Source organism: Leucoraja erinacea, chromosome 8 (genome assembly GCF_028641065.1).
Source record: "Leucoraja erinacea ecotype New England chromosome 8, Leri_hhj_1, whole genome shotgun sequence".
Classification (NCBI taxonomy): Eukaryota; Metazoa; Chordata; class Chondrichthyes; order Rajiformes; family Rajidae; genus Leucoraja; species Leucoraja erinaceus.
The window spans coordinates 41,652,396-41,672,187 of record NC_073384.1 but is presented as its reverse complement, the minus strand read 5'-3'; the positions used below and the strand labels follow the sequence as shown (position 1 = coordinate 41,672,187).

General features: G+C 42.9%; 1 protein-coding gene across 1 annotated transcript in view; it reads right to left on the bottom strand.

Moving 5' to 3' along the window:
• The window catches only part of LOC129699616 (WD repeat-containing protein 64-like), a 77,031-nt gene that overhangs the window by 37,390 nt on the left and 19,849 nt on the right, over positions 1-19,792 (bottom strand). The window contains exons 7-11 of the mRNA XM_055639574.1: positions 18,352-18,475; positions 13,577-13,746; positions 11,667-11,795; positions 3,876-4,003; positions 1,607-1,744 (exon numbers count right to left, since the gene is read on the bottom strand). Coding sequence (XP_055495549.1) covers positions 1,607-1,744; positions 3,876-4,003; positions 11,667-11,795; positions 13,577-13,746; positions 18,352-18,475 — 689 coding nt within the window. The remainder of the gene's footprint in view (positions 1-1,606; positions 1,745-3,875; positions 4,004-11,666; positions 11,796-13,576; positions 13,747-18,351; positions 18,476-19,792) is intronic.

The window sequence follows — 19,792 nt, the reverse complement described above, 5'->3', positions numbered from 1 at the left end:
ATGGTATTTGAGTGCTTGCTCCTTTGCAAGTGGTAAATTCTGATAATGCAAAGGCCCAAATTGTGCAGCTGGAAAAACAACCACTATTTTGCCAATTACACTAGCCACATGTCGAATAGATCATTGTTCCATAACAACAAGGTTGTTACAGGCTTCAATTAATTCTAATCTCTTGCCCCAGGGCAGAGTCACAGACATATTACATATTAATGGAGTTAATGGTAAATCCCAAATAATTAATAACTCTAGTTGGTATCAACTTGGATTTAACTGGATGGATGAGAAACCCCAATTTCTAAAATATATAAGTTTCGTGATGGAAACAGCTAATTTAGCCAATTTCAGCATTTTTCCTATGATTAGAATATCATCCAGATAGGCCATAACAATGTGTTTTTGAGCTCTAAGCAGCCCAAACACTGGCTTTAATAATTTGGTAAATAACCTGGGGGCTGAAGTTAACTCATTAGGCAACGCTTTAAACTGCCACAATTACCCCACCCAGCTAAATTTCAAATATCTCCGGTGATCCCTGTGAATGGGCACCGAATAGTATGCATCCTTTGGAAATCAATTGTTTGGCAGTAATGAAGTTTTCCATTTTAAAATGTCTATACTGCACATGAGAGTTACATTGTGTTAAATCAAGGATGATTTGACATCCTCAATCTTTCTTTTGTCAAGAGAATATATTGGAGACGAATTGGTGATGTTCATGACTTGACTTCTCGATTACCCCTTTTGTGTATAATGTGTGAATTTCAGCTTGTATATCCAAACCTTCTTGTTTGGAATGAACAAATGCCTGCTTGGTGTATGTTGTGTGGGTGGCAATGAGAAGAAATTCAATTTGGAACCCTTGTATACTGTGCAGTATAAACGGATCTGATGTTATCCATCGTCATTCGTTCAAAAACAAGTGTAATCTACCACCAACTTGTAACTGGTCCACACACCCCATGTTCCGGAAAGAACCAGACTCACCTACCTCCATGGTTACCAGTGGTCTTATGGTAGACCCAAAGGCCCCTGATGCTAGTTCTATTTCCATTCTTGAGATTTGGAGGATAGGACTGCTGGGGTGCGTGGATTGCGCATTTTCCATGACGGCCAGCTTAGGCTGTGGCCTAAAAGACCTCTGCCCAGAAAAATCAGCTTTTGAGCTGCCACCAGCTTCAGTAAACCGCTTACAGCTGATGGAGGTGTAGGGGTGTTGTCGCCCGAAATGGTGAAACTTTGCTCGTCGTTGGTGCCTTGATTAGCCCGACAGCTTTTGCTTCCTCATCCAGGTCTTTTACCTGTTTGGGTAGGTCTTCCCCAAAGAGAAGATTCGGCAGCCTTACATAAGCCTGCAAATTTGGGATTTAAGGCAGGTCTGATGGCACTCTTCCAAAAGCAGTTCATTTCGAAATGTGCATTGCACATCAACACCAGGGCATCCTGCTGGACGTCCGATAAGGTCCCGCCATCCAACAGAATATATCGATCCGTTCTTACAGTTAATTTTTTCATATAGAACCCTTTCAGCTATTTTTGCACCATTCTACATTCTACAAAATAGAATACTCTAAAAAGAAAAATCTTATTAAATAATGGGATCATTTACCCAGGAACATCTTGTTCAATAAATTGTCTTTTGACGGGAATAAATTTGACAACTTGAACCTTGGATGACTCCACATCCATCATTAAATCATTCTGTTCACTTGCATCTGTGGTATCGGAAAGTCGATCTTCATTAAAACTAGAATCCAAAGCAGACAACTGGTGTTAAAAGTAGATTTGAGAAAATCATTATGTCGAGAGTGTTTCATTGTCATACTTCCCGAAACGGAACAATGAAATTCTTACTTAGAGTCATAGTTGTAGTCATATACAGCGTGGAAACAGACCCTGAGGCCCATCTTCCCCCGTGACAAGTTGGACAGATGGGCCAGTTTCTATGCTGTATGACTCTAAGGAATTTTCCACAGTCTATGATCAGCACCCCATCCAACAGATTAACTATTCACATTCTACATCACAGCTGTACCAGAATCAAAGGCCAGACTTTACACGAGATTCATTGTCATAGCACTAAAGAGCTGAGGTTGTTGCAGACAAATACATTCAGGTGAGTGGATGGGGTGGAAGATTGCAACCTTCACATGTCGACAAATGCAATCAACCTCCCTGTGTCGACAAATGCAATCAACCCGGCGTGCACAATCAAATAAGATCAAAATACAACAAGTTGTCCTACAACTCTGGGCTGTGCACGCCATACGCAAGAAGAAGAAGAGGTGAGTGGATACGTAACCAGAATTTTTTCGTTAGAGTCATAAAGTTATACAACACGGAAACAGGCCCTTCGGCCCAACTCATACATGCCGACTATAATGCCCCATCTAAGCTAGTCCCACCTGCTTCTCTTTGGCCCATATCCTTCTAAACCTATCCTATCCATCTACCTGTCCAAGTGTCTTTAAAATGTTCTTATAGTCCCACTTGCCCACATTTGGCCCATGTTCCCATTCATATACTTGTCCAAGTCTCTTTTAAAAACTGTTACAGTATCTGCCTCAACTGCCTCTACTGGCAACTCGTTCCATATACCCACCACCCTCTGAGTAAAAAAGTTGCCCCTCATGTTCATGTTAAATCTTGTCCTTCTCACCTTACAGAGATGTCCTCTTGTTTTTGATTCCCCTACCCTGGTTAAAAGATAAATAGCAGCGACCAGACGAACAACCTCCAGTGTCTAGAAGGATAAACACAATGTGCTGGAGGAACTCAGCAGGTTAGGCAATATCCCTGGAGAACAAGGATCGGTGATTTTTTGGGGTCAGGACCGAAGAAGGGTCCCAACCCGAAACGTCACCCATTCATTTTCTCAGAGAAACTGCCTGACCCGCTGAGTTACTCCAGCACATTGTGTCTCTATCTTTAGTATCAACCCGCATCTGCAGTACTTTGTTTCTACATCCTGTTTAGAAGAAGAGCATGCACATGTAGGCTCATCATTTTAAATTCCCTCTACAGTAGTTACGCTAGCTGATTTGTGGCATTAACCTCAACCAAGACCGCTGTGTGGCTGAAGCAAGAGGCACATCACGATCTGCTCAGTCCAGTCGCACCGGCATTGATAACATCCAAGTGTTAACATGTGGTACACGAGGCAAGGGTTTTCTCTGGGTGGTCCAGCTTCCTCCAACATTCCAAAGACATACAGGTTTGTAGGTTAATTGGCTCCGGTAAATTGTCCCTAGATTGTAGGATAGAACTAGTTGACGTGTATCCATTGGTTGGAGCGGACTCGGCCGAAGTTCACGGCTTATCAATAATTCACAATCCCTTTGGCAGAATGGGCAAGGCGGCTTGTGAGTAAATAATGAATGGAGATGTAAGGGCGGCACAGTGGCGCAGTGGTAGAGTTGCAGCCTTACAGCGCCAGAGACCCGGGTTTGTTCCTGCCTACAGGTGCTGTCTGTACGGACTTTGTACACACTCCCTGTGACCGCGTGGGTTTCCTCTGGGTGCTCCGGTTTCCTACCACATTCCAAAGACGTGCGAGTTTGTAGATTAATTGGCTTCTGTAAATTGTCCCTAGTGTTTCGGATAGAACTAGCATATCGTTGATCTCTGTTCAGCCTGGATGGGGTGTACCTGTATTCCAGGCTGTATCACTAAACTAAACTAAACTAAATTAAAGTCTAAGTCTTGGACAGTTGCCACAAATATTATCGCTTTGAATGGCATGGGATGTTCTAATGTTCTCAGTTCAGTTGTGGGAACATTGTACCGCAACAAACCTCAGCCATTCGCATATTAAATCGCAGATTCAATATGATCTCTATTCAGCGGAAAGAATTCAAGGAATATTTTTATATGCTTACATTTGCAAGATGCTTGCTGCTTCAAAATTCCATACAATGATCAAGTTGGACCATCCAATTGCTAACAAGGGTTCAGCATTACACTCCAGTATATCAATGCCACACAATCCTACATCATCCGGGTCATCCTGAAACAATGCAAACCACACAATTAGAACCTGATCATCTATATTTCATTCAGCAGCTGTATTGAATTGAATTGAATACTTTATTGTCACAAGTCACAGTTAAATTCTATGCTTGTATACCTTGCCAAGGTATGAAAATAGTCATCCATAAAGGGTGCATAAAGGCAAATTCCCCCCCACACCAGTTCTCCCTTTGTTCTTCACCATCCCTCACTGTAAATTCCCCTTAGTATGTATTTCATTTCAGGTCATAACCCTGTATCAAGCCTGGCACCAAATGAGTTCCTCCTGTAGATTATTTGTCGTCCCAGTTTCCAGCACCTGCAGTACACTTTGTGTCTCCTGGTTAGATCAAAGGTTGAAAGGTTCAAAGGACAGTTTATTGTCATGCGAACCAATTAAGGTACAGTGAAACTCGAATGGTGAATCCTCATGTCAGATGAGCAGAATTCCGTCATTCAGCCCGTCGGGTCTACTCCGCCACTGATCATTCGCTGTTAGCATCCTCCCAGCTGCTCTGCGCCTATTCTGAAGTGAACGTCAGCAGCTTTGCAAATCATGGGCACGGAATTGCCAGAGGCCTTTTTTGCTAAACTAGATTGCATTTGACTACATCAGACATTAGGAAATTCCTGTCTTTTAATAAAGAGCAGTTTTGAAGATGGGATTTAGTGCCAACAATTACAAAAGGCAAGTTAATTTTTTTGCTGAACGTGAAGTTACAAGAACATGTGAGGCCTCTTCAATGCCCAGATTGAGATCACAAGTCCTACCAACCATTGCTCAATGTTCTTAATCTCCTCCCATCTCAGCCTGAATTGTGAAGGAAGCAACTGCAGGTGCTGGTTTACACCACAGATAGACAAGGAATGCTGGAGTAACTCAGCGAGTCAGGTAGCATCTCTGCAGAAGAATAGGTGACGTTTTGGGTCAAGACCCTTCTTCAGATTGAGAGTCAGGGGAGAGGGAAACTGGAGGTATGCAAACGTACAGGGCAGATTAGAGCCGGCACCAATGATCAAAGATCCCACAATGGTCCATTGTTGACTGTGGAGGAAGTGACAACGATGAGATACGAACAGTAAAACTAGCAGGATGTCTCAGGTGAAGGAGGGACACAGTGAGTGGGAAGGCAAGGGTTACTTAAAGGGGTTTAATACCAACCTTCCCAAATGTTGACTGTCACCCTTACTTATGAGCTGTTTTGGTCCCCATATCTGAGGAAGGATGTGTGGCATTGGAGAGGCTCCAGAGGAGATTTACAAGAATGATCCCAGGAATGAGTGGGTTAACATATGATGAGCATTTGAAGGCACTGGGCCTGTACTCGCTGGAGCCTAGAAGGATAAGGAGGGACCTCATTGAAACTTACTGAATAGTGAAAGGCCTGGATAGAGTGAATGTGGGGAGGATGTTTCCACTAGTAGCAGAGTCCAGGAACAGAGGCCATAGCCTCAGAATAAAAGGACGTACTTTGAGAAAGGCGATGAGATTAAATTTCTTTACTCAGAGGGTGGTGAATTTGTGGAATTCATTGCCACAGACATCTGTGGAGGGCGTCATTGGTGATATTTTAAGACGGAGATTGACAGGTTCTGGATTACTAAGGGTGACAGGGTTATGGGGAGAAGGCAGGAGAATTGGGTTGAGAGGCAAAGATAGCTCAGCCATGATTGAATGGCAGAGTAGACTTGATGGGTCGAATGGTGTAATTCTGCTCCTATAACTTATGAGCATGAACAACAGATATGTAAGCATAGTACTCTGTAAACACATTAGCAGTAACACTACTCAACCAGTAGAGACCTGGGGTTGTTCCATGAGCAGTAGCTCTACTCAACAACGAAAAGTCTGTAGCCTCCTTTTGCTCTAGTATTTTATTTCATTCTTCACATGTTTAAATTATAATGTTTTATTCTTAATTGTATATCATTATTCTTAATTGTATATCATTACTTGCGAGCAAAGCACTAAGGCAAATTCCTTGTATGTATACATACTTGGCGAATAAAATGTATTTAATTCAATTCAATTCAAATGAACAACAAAAAAGTTTTATATATATACTTGACCAACTGGAACCCATTGGATCCCTGTCACTCTGGAGGCCTGGTCCCCCAATGCAATATTCCACCACTCACCATAGCTCCCATGGGAGGCTTGATCTCCCAACGCAACCCGTTCCCCAAGGCAATAGTCCACCATTCACCAGTTTCCCCAATGGGAGGCCTGGTCCTCCAAAGCAACCCGTTCCTCAAAGCAATATTCCACCACTCACCCGTTTCTCCAATGTAACCCGTTCCCTCAATGCAAATTTCCACCACTCACCCATAGTCCACAACTGCGCAGATGCTGCTCATTTCGCCTTTTTCAAAATTCAGTGTACTTTGACTTTAAAATATTGAAAAAAATGCACCCTCCCTCCATGCTGACAGGAATATACATGATACTTGCTAAAAACTTGTTGGAAGGAATAAATGTTCCTCGATTGCAACTTTATTGCAAATTTGTTGCAAGCTGGGCCAGCAAGGATTTTAGCTGCTAAATTTATCTTAAACTTGAATTTAGAAAGTAAAATATTATGAATAACGTAAAATATAGGATCAATCTGAACAAAACTTGACACAGACCACCACAGATAGATAGATATAGATATAGATATGCCATTTATTGTCACTATACATGTTCAATGAAATTAAAAGCTGCTTGTACTCAGTGCATACATATAATTTAGTACAAAAAAACAAGAAACAGAAAACAAAAACAGAAGGGAGAAGGGGGGGGGGATAGGTGCACAATTCTGCGGCGCTATATACATATATACAGATGGAAGTCCGGGTGTTGGGCTGTGAAGTCAGTGCATGTGTGAATTTGAATTAAGAGTAGTTATAATTTTCGGAAAACAACTATTCCTGAGTCTATGGGCAATGGTAAGTAAGAGTAAGATGGTGCAAAAAAGTTAGTGCTATCATGTATCGTTTTGGCATAATTTCAGGATCACATACATATAGATAGAAACAAGACGAGAGTTTTTGTAATATACTGGACCAACTGGGACCTGTTGGGTCCCTGTCACACGGGAGGCCTGATTCCCAACGCAACCCGTTCTCCAACGCAATATTCCACCACTCATCTGTTCCCCCAACGCAACCCGTTCCCCCAAAGCAATATTCTACCACTCACCCATTTCCCCATATTCCAGCACTCACCCACAGCCCACAACTGTGCAGGGTCTGCTCATTTCGCCTTATTCAAAATTCAGTGTACTGTGACTTTAAAATATTTTTTTAAATGCACCCTCCCTCCATGTTGCCAGGAATATACTTACTGCCAGGAATATTTTTTTTAAAGGGATAGCAACATTGTAGCTTGCAATTGCACTTGCTAGTGCTGGCAGCCTGTGTCGAGGTTGCAAAATTGTGGCATTGAGAAGTCACAGCTGCAGATATAGCTGCAGAGTGAAGATTTTTTTCTCAAATCTTGACGTTTCAATTAAAAAATGTAAAATTAATTGGGAAATATAACATGAATCTGAACGAAAGGTACCAACGACATAGGTAAAAAAAAGAGAAGAGGTCCTGAAAGAAGAATTTAGGGAGTTAGGTAGAGAGTTAAGGAGAAGGACTGGAAAGGTAACAATCTCAGGATTACTGCCTGTGCCACGCGACAGTGAGAGTAGGAATGGAGTGAGGTGGAGGATAAATGCGTGGATGAGGGACTGGTGCAGTGGGTATGGATTCAAGTTTCTGGATCATTGTGACCTCTTTTGGGGAAGGTGCGACCTGTACAGAAAGGACGGGTTGCACTTGAACTCAAGGGGGACCAATATCCTGGCGGGGAGATTTGCAAAGGCTACTGGGGAGACTTTAAACTAGTATGGTTGGGGGGAGGGACTCAAATTGGGAAAGCTAGCAGTCAGTGTGTGAAGCAGGGGGCAGAGAATGGTAGCACTCTGACCAAAAATGTAGGGGAGAGAGAAGAAAAAGAAAATAATCAGAGAATAAGAGAGGGTGGGTTTCTTAAATGTGTATATTTTAATGCTAGGAGCATTGTAAGAAAAGTGGATGAACTTAGAGCCTGGATTGACACCTGGAAGTATGATGTTGTGGCGATCAGTGAAACATGGTTGCAGGAGGGCTGTGATTGGAAATTAAATATTCCAGGATTTCGTTGCTTCAGGTGTGATAGAATTGGAGGGGCAAGAGGTGGAGGTGTTGCATTGCTTATCAGGGAAGATATTACAGCAGTGCTTTGGCAGGATAGATTAGAGGGCTCGTCTAGGGAGGCTATTTGGGTGGAACTGAGAAATGGGAAAGGGGTAGCAACACTTATAGGGGTGTATTATAGACCGCCAAATGGGGAGCGAGAATTGGAAGAGCAAATATGTAAGGAGATTGCAGATATTAGTAGTAAGCACAAGGTAGTGATTGTGGGAGATTTCAATTTTCCACACATAGACTGGGAAACACATTCTGTAAATGGGCTGGATGGGTTGGAGTTTGTAAAATGTGTGCAGGATAGTTTTTTGCAACAATACATAGAAGTACCTACTAGAGAAGGGGCGGTACTGGACCTCCTGTTAGGAAATGAGATGGGTCAGGTGGCAGAGGTATGCGTTGGGGAACAGTTCGGGTCCAGTGATCACAATACCATTAGTTTCAATATAATTATGGAGAGAGACAAAACTGGACCTAGGGTTGAGATTTTTGATTGGAGAAAGGCTAACTTTGAGGAGATGCGAAAGGATTTAAAAGGAGTAAATTGGGACAGTTTGTTTTATGGGAAAGATGTGGAAGAGAAATGGAGTACATTTAAAGGTGAAATTTTAAGAGTACAGAATCTTTATGTCCCTGTTCGGTTGAAAGGAAATCGTAAAAATTGTAAAGAGCCATGGTTTTCAAGGGAAATTGGACACTTGGTTCGGAAAAAGAGGGAGATCTACAATAATTATAGGCAGCATGGAGTAATTGAGGTGCTTGAGGAGTATAAAGAATGTAAAAAGAATCTTAAGAAAGAAATTAGAAAAGCTAAAAGAAGATATGAGGTTGCTTTGGCAAGTAAGGTAAAAGTAAATCCGAAGGGTTTCTACCGCTATATTAATAGCAAAAGGATAACGAGGGATAAAATTGGTTCATTAGAGAGTCAGAGTGGACAACTATCTGCAGAGCCAAAAGAGATGGGGGAGATATTGAACAGTTTCTTTTCTTCGGTATTCACCAAGGAGAAGGATATTGAATTATGTGAGGTAAGGGAAACAAGTAGAGTAGCTATGGAAACTATGAGAATCAAAGAAGAGGAAGTACTGACACTTTTGAGAAATATAAAAGTGGATAAGTCTCCAGGTCCGGACAGGATATTCCCTAGGACATTGAGGGAAGTGTAGAAATAGCAGGGGCTATGGCAGAAATATTTCAAATGTCATTAGAAACGGGAATAGTGCCGGAGGATTGGCGTACTGCGCATGTTGTTCCATTGTTTAAAAAGGGGTCTAAGAGTAAACCTAGCAATTATAGACCTGTTAGTTTGACGTCAGTGGTGGGCAAATTAGTGGAAAGAATACTTAGAGATAATATATATAAGCATCTGGATAAACAGGATCTGATTAGGAAAAGTCAACATGGATTTGTGCCTGGAAGGTCTTGTTTAACTAATCTTCTTGAATTTTTTGAAGATGTTACACGGGAAATTGATGAGGGTAACGCAGTGGATGTTGTGTAATTGGACTTCAGTAAGGCCTTTGACAAGGTTCCTCATGGAAGGTTGGTTAAGAAGGTTCAATGGTTGGGTATTAATGGTGGAGTAGCAAGATGGATTCAACAGTGACTGAATGGGAGATACCAGAGAGTAATGGTGGATGGTTGTTTGTCAGGTTGGAGGCCAGTGACGAGTGGGGTGCCACAGGGATCTGTGTTGGGTCCACTGTTGTTTGTCATGTACATCAATGATCTGGATGATGGTGTGGTAAATTGGATTAGTAAGTATGCAGATGATACTAAGATAAGTGGGGTTGCGGGTAATGAAGTAGAGTTTCAAAGTCTACAGAGAGATTTATGCCAGTTGAAAGAGTGGGCTGAAAGATGGCAGATATGGTTTAATGCTGATAAGTGTGAGGTGCTACATCTTGGCAGGACAAATCAAAATAGGACGTACATGGTAAATGGTAGGGAATTGAAGAATGTAGGTGAACAGAGGGATCTGGGAATAACTGTGCACAGTTCCCTGAAAGTGGAATCTCATGTAGATAGGGTGGTAAAGAAAGCTTTTGGTGTGCTGGCCTTTATAAATCAGCGCATTGAGTATAGAAGTTGGGATGTAATGTTAAAATTGTACAAGGCATTGGTGAGGCCAATTCTGGAGTATGGTGTACAGTTTTGGTCGCCTAATTATAGGAAGGATGTCAACAAAATAGAGAGAGTACCGAGGAGATTTACTAGAATGTTGCCTGGGTTTCAGCAACTAAGTTACAGAGAAAGGTTGAACAAGTTAGGGCTTTATTCTTTGGAGCGCAGAAGGTTAAGGGGGGACTTGATAGAGGTTTTTAAAATGATGAGAGGGATAGACAGAGTTGACGTGGAAAAGCTTTTCCCACTGAGAGTAGGGAAGATTCAAACAAGGGGACATGACATGAGAATTAAGGGACTGAAGTTTAGGTGTAACATGAGGGGGAACTTCTTTACTCAGAGAGTGGTAGCTGTGTGGAATGAGCTTCCAGTGAAGGTGGTGGAGGCAGGTTCGTTTTTATCATTTAAAAATAAATTGGATAGTTATATGGATGGGAAGGGAATGGAGGGTTATGGTCTGAGCGCAGGTATATGGGACTAGGGGAGATTATGTGTTCGGCACGGACTAGAAGGGTCGAGATGGCCTGTTTCCGTGCTGTAATTGTTATATGGTTATTATATGGAGATAGATAGATAGATAGATAGATAGATAGATAGATAGATAGATAGATAGATAGATAGATAGATAGATAGATAGATAGATAGATAGATAGATAGATACAAGATGAGAGTTTTAATAATATGTAATTTGTATGTGTAATTGTGTGTGTGTGTATATATATAAAACACATATATATACACATACAGATATACAGTACATAAACAGAGACATATATACATATACATATAAATATACATATACATACATATAAATAAACCAAAGAAGCAATAACAATGCAAAGAAAAAAATAATGCCCTCAAGTCTATGTAGTCCGGAGCTTATTTGGAAGTGTTTAATAGCCTAGTGGTTGTAGGGAAGAAGCTGCTCCTGAACCTGGACCTTATCACATAATATTAGGAGGTACGGAGACGCAGTAAGAGTTGATGCCTTACAGTGCCAGAGACCCAGGTTCGATCCTGACTACAGGTGCTGTCTGTACGGCGTTTTATCTTCACCCCATAACCTGCATGGGGCTCTGGGTGCTCTGGTTGCCTTCCACACTCCAAAGACCAGCAGGTTTGTAGCCTAATTGCCTTTGGTAAAATTGTCCCTAATGTCTGAAGGATAGTGTTGCTCTGCAGGGATCTTTGGTCGGCGCAGACTTGGTGGTTCGAAGGGCCTGTTTCCCCGTGCCGTATCTCTAAACTAAACTAAAATGACTTAATAAAATGCCACATAATATTGCTAGAATAAGTTATAAAATGTCACTAAACTAGTTTACCTGCTTCTTGGGATTGGACTGTCCGCTGGGACTTAGACGTTGTTTGAAAGGGAACAAACTGTTGTCTATTTCCTTGGCTATGTTTGGAAATGTTCCTAGAACTGAGAGATAAGATTCATCTGGTCCACCCTTTGGGGAAAAATAATCAGACATTGAATACATTTACCTTAAGCTTTCAATGGTGAAGTTTCACTATGCTCTGGCTTTGCTACCCTGAAGTGGTTTATAATGGGACAGTTATTCATAGAAATGGTATCGCCATTAGAATTAATGTAGAAAGATCCATGCTCTGCTAAGTTTCATTCATATTCTAATCACTCAGAGTAATATCCCTTGAGATACTGGAATGGACTATACATATTGATTATTTATGTTGATGTTGTTAAGGTGGAAAGGGCGCAGAGAATATTTACAAGGATGTTGCTAGGACTTAAGGGGCTGAGCTATAGTTTGAGCAGGCTAGGACTTTATTCATTGGAATGCAGGGGGAAGGGGTGGGAGGAAGGGGGGTCATGGGGAGGTGTATGAGATCATGAGGAATAGATAGGGCCAATGTACAGAGACTTTTACCCAGAGGTGGGGAATCAAGAACCAGAGGACATAGGTTTAAGGTGAAAGGGGAAAAATTTAATTGGAACCTGAGGGGTAACGTTTTTATGCTAAGAGTGGTAAGTGTATGGGACGAGCTGCCAGAGGAGGTTGTTGAGGCAGTTACCATCACAATGTTTAAGAAACATTTGGACAGGTATGTGGATAGGATCGCTTTAGAGGGATATGGGCCAATTGCAGGCAGGTGGGATGAGCGTAGATGGGACATGTTAGTCAGTGTGGACAAGTTGAGCCGAAGGGCCTGTTTCCATACTGTATGACTATGATTCTGTGATGATATTGCAAGTGATTATTGTGGAAAGGGGGTTCGAGAAGAGCAATTACATCAAACCAAAATCATCGCTGGATTAAGTCACCCTGGTTGTTACAGGCCTCAACAATCACACATCCGATTCTGCAAAAATTATTCCAACAACTTTTAAAGGTTAACTTTTGTCACAAGTAAAATTTGCAGCAATGGTCTTACCTCAGCAAGGGGATTTATCATATCAGAAGATTGAGCAAGAATAGCAGACAATTACAAACAAAGATGATGACCAGAACATAATTTGTACCATGCACCTTGATTTCTAATCTGGTTAACCAGCATAGCACAAATTACTTTTCAACAACTTTAGTCGCAAATCTCTCAGTCATGTTGCATGCCATCTTGGAATCCAGTCACCAGCCAAAGCTAGCAGCAGCCAAAATTATTGGCTAAAGATTCAATCTAAATTCACCTCTCTGGGCAAAAAGTATTCTCGGCATCGCACTGCCTTTTTTTTTGCCAATTATTTTAAATGTATCATCTCTGGTTATTAACACAGTGGAGTTGCTGCCTCACAACGTCAGAGACCCGGGTTTGATCCTGACTTTGGGGGGTTGTCTGTGCGGAATTTATACGTTCTTCCTGTGATCACGTGGGTTTTCTCCGGGTGCTCCGGTTTCCTCCCACTTTGCAAAGACGTGTATGTTTGTTGGTTAATTGGCTCCTTTAAATTGCCCCTAGTGTGTGGGATGTGAAGGTACGATAACATGGAACTGGTGTTGATGGGTGACCAATGTTCGGCGCGGATTCAGTGGGCCAAAGTGCCTATTTCTACACTGAATAACTAAACTAAACTAAACCTTTCTGATCATGGATACAGTTTCTCGTTCATTATTTTGAACATCTCCATGACTTTTACTCTTCTCCCTCTTCTCCTTTGAGCAATACAAGCTTCCTGTATTTCACCAGCTAGATGCTTATTTGTTTTAATTGTTCCACGTTGCAAATGTAACCCTACTGTCTCTAAAGGAAAGCTTAAGTAAATCTTAAAAACCTGTATTATTTTGATGGAGTTGTGCCAACCCACAGCAATTATCATCTGCACTTCTTTCAAATTCATATAGAACAGATATGAAATTCGTTTATTTTCTTCATTGCTTTCTGTAACTGGAGGTAGACTTCTTATTTTCTCTCCACTTCTTAACTCCCAAGTTATCAACGAGCCTGTGTTTAAAAAGAATGAAAGAAAAATTACATTGGATGAACTGGGCAGCAAGGAGGCGCAGTGGTAGAGTTCTGCCTTCACTGCGGCAGAGACCCGAATTTGATCCTAACCACATGTGGCGTCTATGCGGAGTTTGTAAGTCCTCCCTGTGACCGTTGGGTCTCGTCCGAGTGCTTCGGTTTCCTCCCACTTTCCAAAGACATGCGGGTTTGTAGGCTCTTTGATTTCTGTAAATTGCCCCTAGTGTGCAGGATGCGAAAATGGAATAACATTGTGTGGTTGATCAATGGTCGGCATGGACTCAGTGGGCAAAAGGGCCCGTTTTCAAAGTTGTATTTCTAAACTAAACTAAACTAAACTAAACTAAATAATATAACTGGTGAGACACTTAGTTTTGTTGATTCTGGTAATCCTGAACATGAATATCCATGAATACTGATGGAATGTGACACAATACATTGGACAGGTACATGGATAGGAAAGTTTTAAAGGGATATGGCCAACACTCAGGAAAAGGTGATTAGCACTCATGGGATATTCACAAATTCACAAGATATAGTAGAATTGGGTCATTCGGCCCATCGAGTCGACTCTGCCTCCTAATCCCATTTTCCTGCCTTCTCCCCATAACCCTTGACACCTGTTCTAATCAAGAAGTTGTTTATCTCTGCGTTAAAAATATCCACTGATTTGGCCTCCACAGCCCTCTGTGGCAATGAGTTCCACAGATTAACTACCCTCTGACTAAAGAAGTTCCTCCTCACCTCCTTTCTAAAAGAGAGCCCTTTAATACTGAGGCTATGATCTCTGGTCCTAGACTTCCACCAGTGGAAACATCCTTTCCAATACATTTCTCTATATCTCTCCATAATTCTATATTTTGGTCAGTATGAACACGTTGCACCAAAGGGCATGTTTCCATCCTGTATGAGTCCATAACTGTACTCCTGAGGTCCCTCTTAAAATGTTTTCCCTCTCACCTTAAGGCCTAAACAGGGCCGGATTTACGTATAGGCTTCATAGACTTTAGGCTAGGGCCTCGAGATCTGGGGGGGCTTGCAGAGCCGGATTTACCACTAGGCTTCGGCCTCGAGTAGGGACTCGAAATCTAAGGGGCCTCCGGCCAAGGCAGGATACCTGCCGTTCAACTCAGGGCGGGCTTCCCTCTCTATCTCTCTCACTCTCTGTCACTCCCAGTCTCCGCCCGCCATCCGTATCCATGTCCGGGCTCCGCTCTCCGCTCGCTTCTCATCCACCGGCATGATAGGCCGCCTTGCACATGCGCACTGCCACGGCCAGCACATCCTCACCCTGCACCTGCGCACAACACAGCCAGCACATCATTGGCCGCCCTGCGCATGCGCACTGCCGCGTCAACTGGTCGGCGCTGGGCACTTTCTCCCTCGCTTTGAATTGTGGGAGATCTGGCCGCCATTCCTGTCCGGTCGCCGCCTCGCCGCAACCGCTGAAAACCAACGCAGAATCACTTCCTGGAGCTGGATCTGGAGTAACTCCTTGGAGTAACTCATGCTTCTGGTTCCCTGGTCCTCCAAAAATATTCTAAATGGAATTTAAACTGGAGGTGGTGGAGGGCTGAACAGTAGGGTAATTTCACGAAAGGTCACTGGAGCGTAGATCCACACCCACGTGACCGCAAAATTCAACTGGAGGACATGCGTCACTTCCGGTACATGTTAGTGAATGGGAAAACACGCACTTTCACACCCGTTAAAAACATCGAAAACGGCCAGTTTTTGAGCTGCAATTTACTGTGCCAGTCGGGGTGACCGTGAGGCACAGCTACCTAAATTTACAGTCCAAAAGAAAGATAGAAACTAAGGTAAATTCAAGAGGGAGCTGAAGGTGCAAAAACAACGGAAGTGCTTAGCGGACATTTGTCATGGAGATTTAAAGATTAAAGATCCAAAATATCGGGAATTATCGCGTTTGCTCGCTGCATTTCATCAAAAGTAAGGCATTATTGACTTTTTTAATCTTTATTCATTTGTTATATGAAAAGTTTTAAAAGTGAAAAATCCGTCAGTAAAATTGCAAAATCGCCCATGATTCTCAGGTGGGTTTTAACATGCAAAATGAAAACACTTCTGAAGCTACACTTACCATTTAAATAATCGTAAACTATCAATGCGTTTTGATAGTCTGGCCATGGAAGAGGCCCAGGACAGAAAGGTCAGATTCAGAATGGGAGGGGGAGTTGAAGTGCTGAGCCACTGGGAGATCAGGTTGGTTATTGCGAACCGAGCGGAGGTGTTGGGCGAAGCGATCGCCAAGCCTACGCTTGGTCTCACCGATGTAGATCAGCTGACACCTAGAGCTGCGGATGCAATAGATGAGGTTGGAGGAGGTGCAGGTGAATCTCTGCCACACCTGTAAAGACTGCTTGGGTCCTTGAATAGAGTCAAGGTGGGAGGTAAAGCGACAAGTGTAGCATTTCCTGCGGTTGCAAGGGAAAGTGCCAGGAGAGGCGGTGGTTTGAGTAGGAAGGGACAAATTGACCAGGGAGTTATGGAGGGTGCAGTCTCTGCAGAAAGCCAACAGGGAGGAGATGGGAAGATGTGGCCAGTAGTGGGATGCCATTTGTAGACAAAAAAGCTGGAGAAAATCAGCGGGTAAGGCAGCATGTATGGAGCGAAGGAATAGGCAATGTTTCGGGTCGAGACACTTCTTCAGATTGATGTCGGGGGGGACATGAAAAAGAAAGGAAGAGGCGGAGACAGTGGGCTGTGGGAGAGCTGGGAATGGGAGGGGAATTTGGAAGAAAGCAAGGACTACCTGAAATTCGGGAAGCCAATGTTCATACCGCTGGGTTGTGTAAACTACCCAAACAAATATGAGATGCTGTTCCTCCAATATGCGGTGGAGCTCTGGCCATGGAGGAGGCCCAAGACAGAAAGGTCGGATTCGGAATGGGAGGGGGAGTTGAAGTGTTGAGCCACCGGGGCATCAGGTTGGTTATTGCTAACTGAGTGGAGGTGTTGTGCGAAGCGATCGCCAAGCCTGCGCTTGGTCTCACCGAGGCTGAATAATCCAACCTTGATTGGTGAATATGTTTAGTTTGTGACTTTATTTGAAGCAGAAATAATATGTGAATTCTTCATTGAGCATAATTCCGACGGTTAATTACACACTTTGTCCGAGCACATTATCGCACGTGTCATGCAAGCCATCTTAAATGACCACCTAAACCAGTGGTTCCCAACTTTTTTTGGCCATGCCCCACCTAATCACCTCTAAAATCCTGATGCCCCCCCCCCCCCTTGCTTTCCCTTGAGAGAAAACGGAGGAAATAGATATTATAAGGGTAACTTAGCAAAAGCTCTTTGAATCGCATTTCTAAATCCAATTCAATAAATAAGGTTCTCCCATGACCTCGCGCGCTTCGTGCGACATGCATGAAGAGCGATGGCGCGGTGATTATGTAATAACTACACAATAAAGACCTTTTTTACCCCCAAAAAATTATTTACTCTAAATAACATCTGAAACATAAACTACATATGTTTACCTGATGGAAAATCCAAAAAAATTAAAATCGAAAATTTGGACCCAGACCTCCTCAGTCGCGCTCAATTGCCCCCCTTAAAAATCAAATTGCCCCCCTGTGGGGCGTACGCCCCACGTTGGGAACCACTAACCTAAAGTGTCATTTGGCAACTTAAAAAGCTGCCAAGGTTGTCCGGCTGACAACTGAGAAAAAAAATTAAGTGAGAGCCCTGCAAAGTGTATAATATTTTTGACACTGTCATAGGCCTTTCTTACATATGCTGTCACAACGCACTGTAGTCTCTAAACAACCCTTCAGTAATTTTCGCCCTCCATTTCAGTGTTAGTGTTTTAAGCTGATAACTCGACACTAGCACTGGCAATAAATAAAAAGTGCAGCTTTCCAGCCCCTTATCTCATTGGCCACGCGTGGCTGCAAATCGGTGTGTCAATCTAGTGGACCATCTTCCTCTAGTCGTGGGGGTGGGAGATTGGGAGGGGCCTCACAAGTGGAACAGCTTAGGGTCTCTCTTCATCTAAATCCGGCCCTAGGCCTAAAGCATAGAAAATATACTTGAACAGGTACATGGGTGGGAACATTTAGAGGCACGTGAGACAATGCAGGCAAATGGGATGAGTTTAGATGAGGCATCTTTGTCCACATGCCCGTGTTGGGCCAAAGGGCATGTTTCCATGATGCAGTTTTTGTACTCTCATGAAAGACACAAAGTGCTGGAGTAACTCAGTGGGTCAGGCAGCATCTCTGGAGGAAAAGGATGGATGGCGTTTCAGATTGGAACATTCCTCCTCTTCTTGGGCTTGCCTGGAAGGTCATCTACCCTCTCTTATCTCTAACTGTGGGCTAGGGAGACATCAAACATCTTGACTATTCTACTCCTCTTACCCTATCAGGAAGGGTCCCGAACTGAAATGTCACCTATCCTTTTCCTCCAGAGATGCTGCCTGACCCGCTGAGTTACTCCAGCACTTTGTGTCTATCCACGATTTAAAGCAGCATCTTCAGCTCTTTGTTTCTACATGTACACATTCTGGACTCACATGTCTGTTCACATTTAAAAAATGGTCCAAAAGTGATTCACCATCATTTGCTCCTGTGACGAGTTCATTTCCAATCTCATCCACTGCTGCCGCTGTCACCTCCACCGCATGCCCATGAGGTTCTGCAATATGATACACTTTCCTCCCGCTTCGTATATTCCAGACCTATGGGAAACCCAAAAAATGCATTCTTATTGCCTCTCAAAACCAGGGCGAGTTCCCTTCACAAAGAGTCACAATCAAATCAATACAATCCAATGCACATTTCCACACCCAAGTTTAAGAAACATGTCAACTCTTGTCAAATCACAGGCAGGTCGGGCTAGTGTGGATGTGGAGGATGTGTAGGAAAGAACTGCAGATGCTGGTTTAAATCAAAGGTAGACACAAAATGCTGGAGTAACTCAGCGGGACAGGCAGCATCTCTGGAGAGAAGGAATGGGTGACGTATCGGATCGGGTCTGAAGAAGGTCTCGGTGTGAGATGTTACCCATTCCTTCTCTACAGAGTGCTGCCTGTCCCGCTGAGTTACTCCTGCATTTTGTGTCTGCCCTGGATGTGGAGGATGTTGGTCGGCATGGACCAGTTGGGCTGAAGGGCCTCTTTTCACTCTATGTTTGACATATTTGTCTCGATGACTGTATAAACATTTTACTTCTGTACCACTAACTCTACCGCTGCACCATTATGCCGCCTTTAATTTGTACTAGTCATACTGGATTTGTACAAGTTGATTTTATCCAAGATTCCTGGTGTTCCCCCTATTTTTTCATGCACAAATTAGGTTAATATTATCTATAGCTCCTCTCAATTCACTAACAATTCTGCACACACAAGTGATAACATGAAGCAGAGAACACTACAGCACAGGACAGAACCTTCGGCCCACAATGTCCATGCCCAACATGATGCCAAGTTAAACTAATCTCTGCTACCATGAAATCCATATCCTTCCATTCCCTGCATGTTCATGCTCTCATCCAAAATCACAACAATATCTGCCTCCACCACCACCACTGACAGCAAATTGCAGGCACCCCCCACCACTCTCTCGATGGGTAATTTCCCCTGCACTTCCCCCTTTAAACTTTGCCCCTCTCACGTTAAACTTATGCCCTCTAATGTTTGACATTTCCACTCTGGGAAAAGGTTTCCCGCTGCCTATCCCATCAATACCTTTCATAATCGTATGTACTTCTATGATGTATAAGTATATATTATAAAGCATATACTATGATCTATCATATACCTGTACCTTGATCTTACTAGGACTGATGTATATTGAAAAATTATACATGATTGTAATCCATCTGTCCAGAGATATATGGTAGAGGGAATAATGTTTAGTGCAAGATAAAGTCCAGTAAATTCCGATAAAAGAGAGTCTGAGGGTCTTCAATGAGACAGGTAGTAGCTCAGGACCGCTCTCAAGTTGTTGGTAGGATGGTTCAGTTGCCTGATAACAGGTAGGAAGAAACTGTC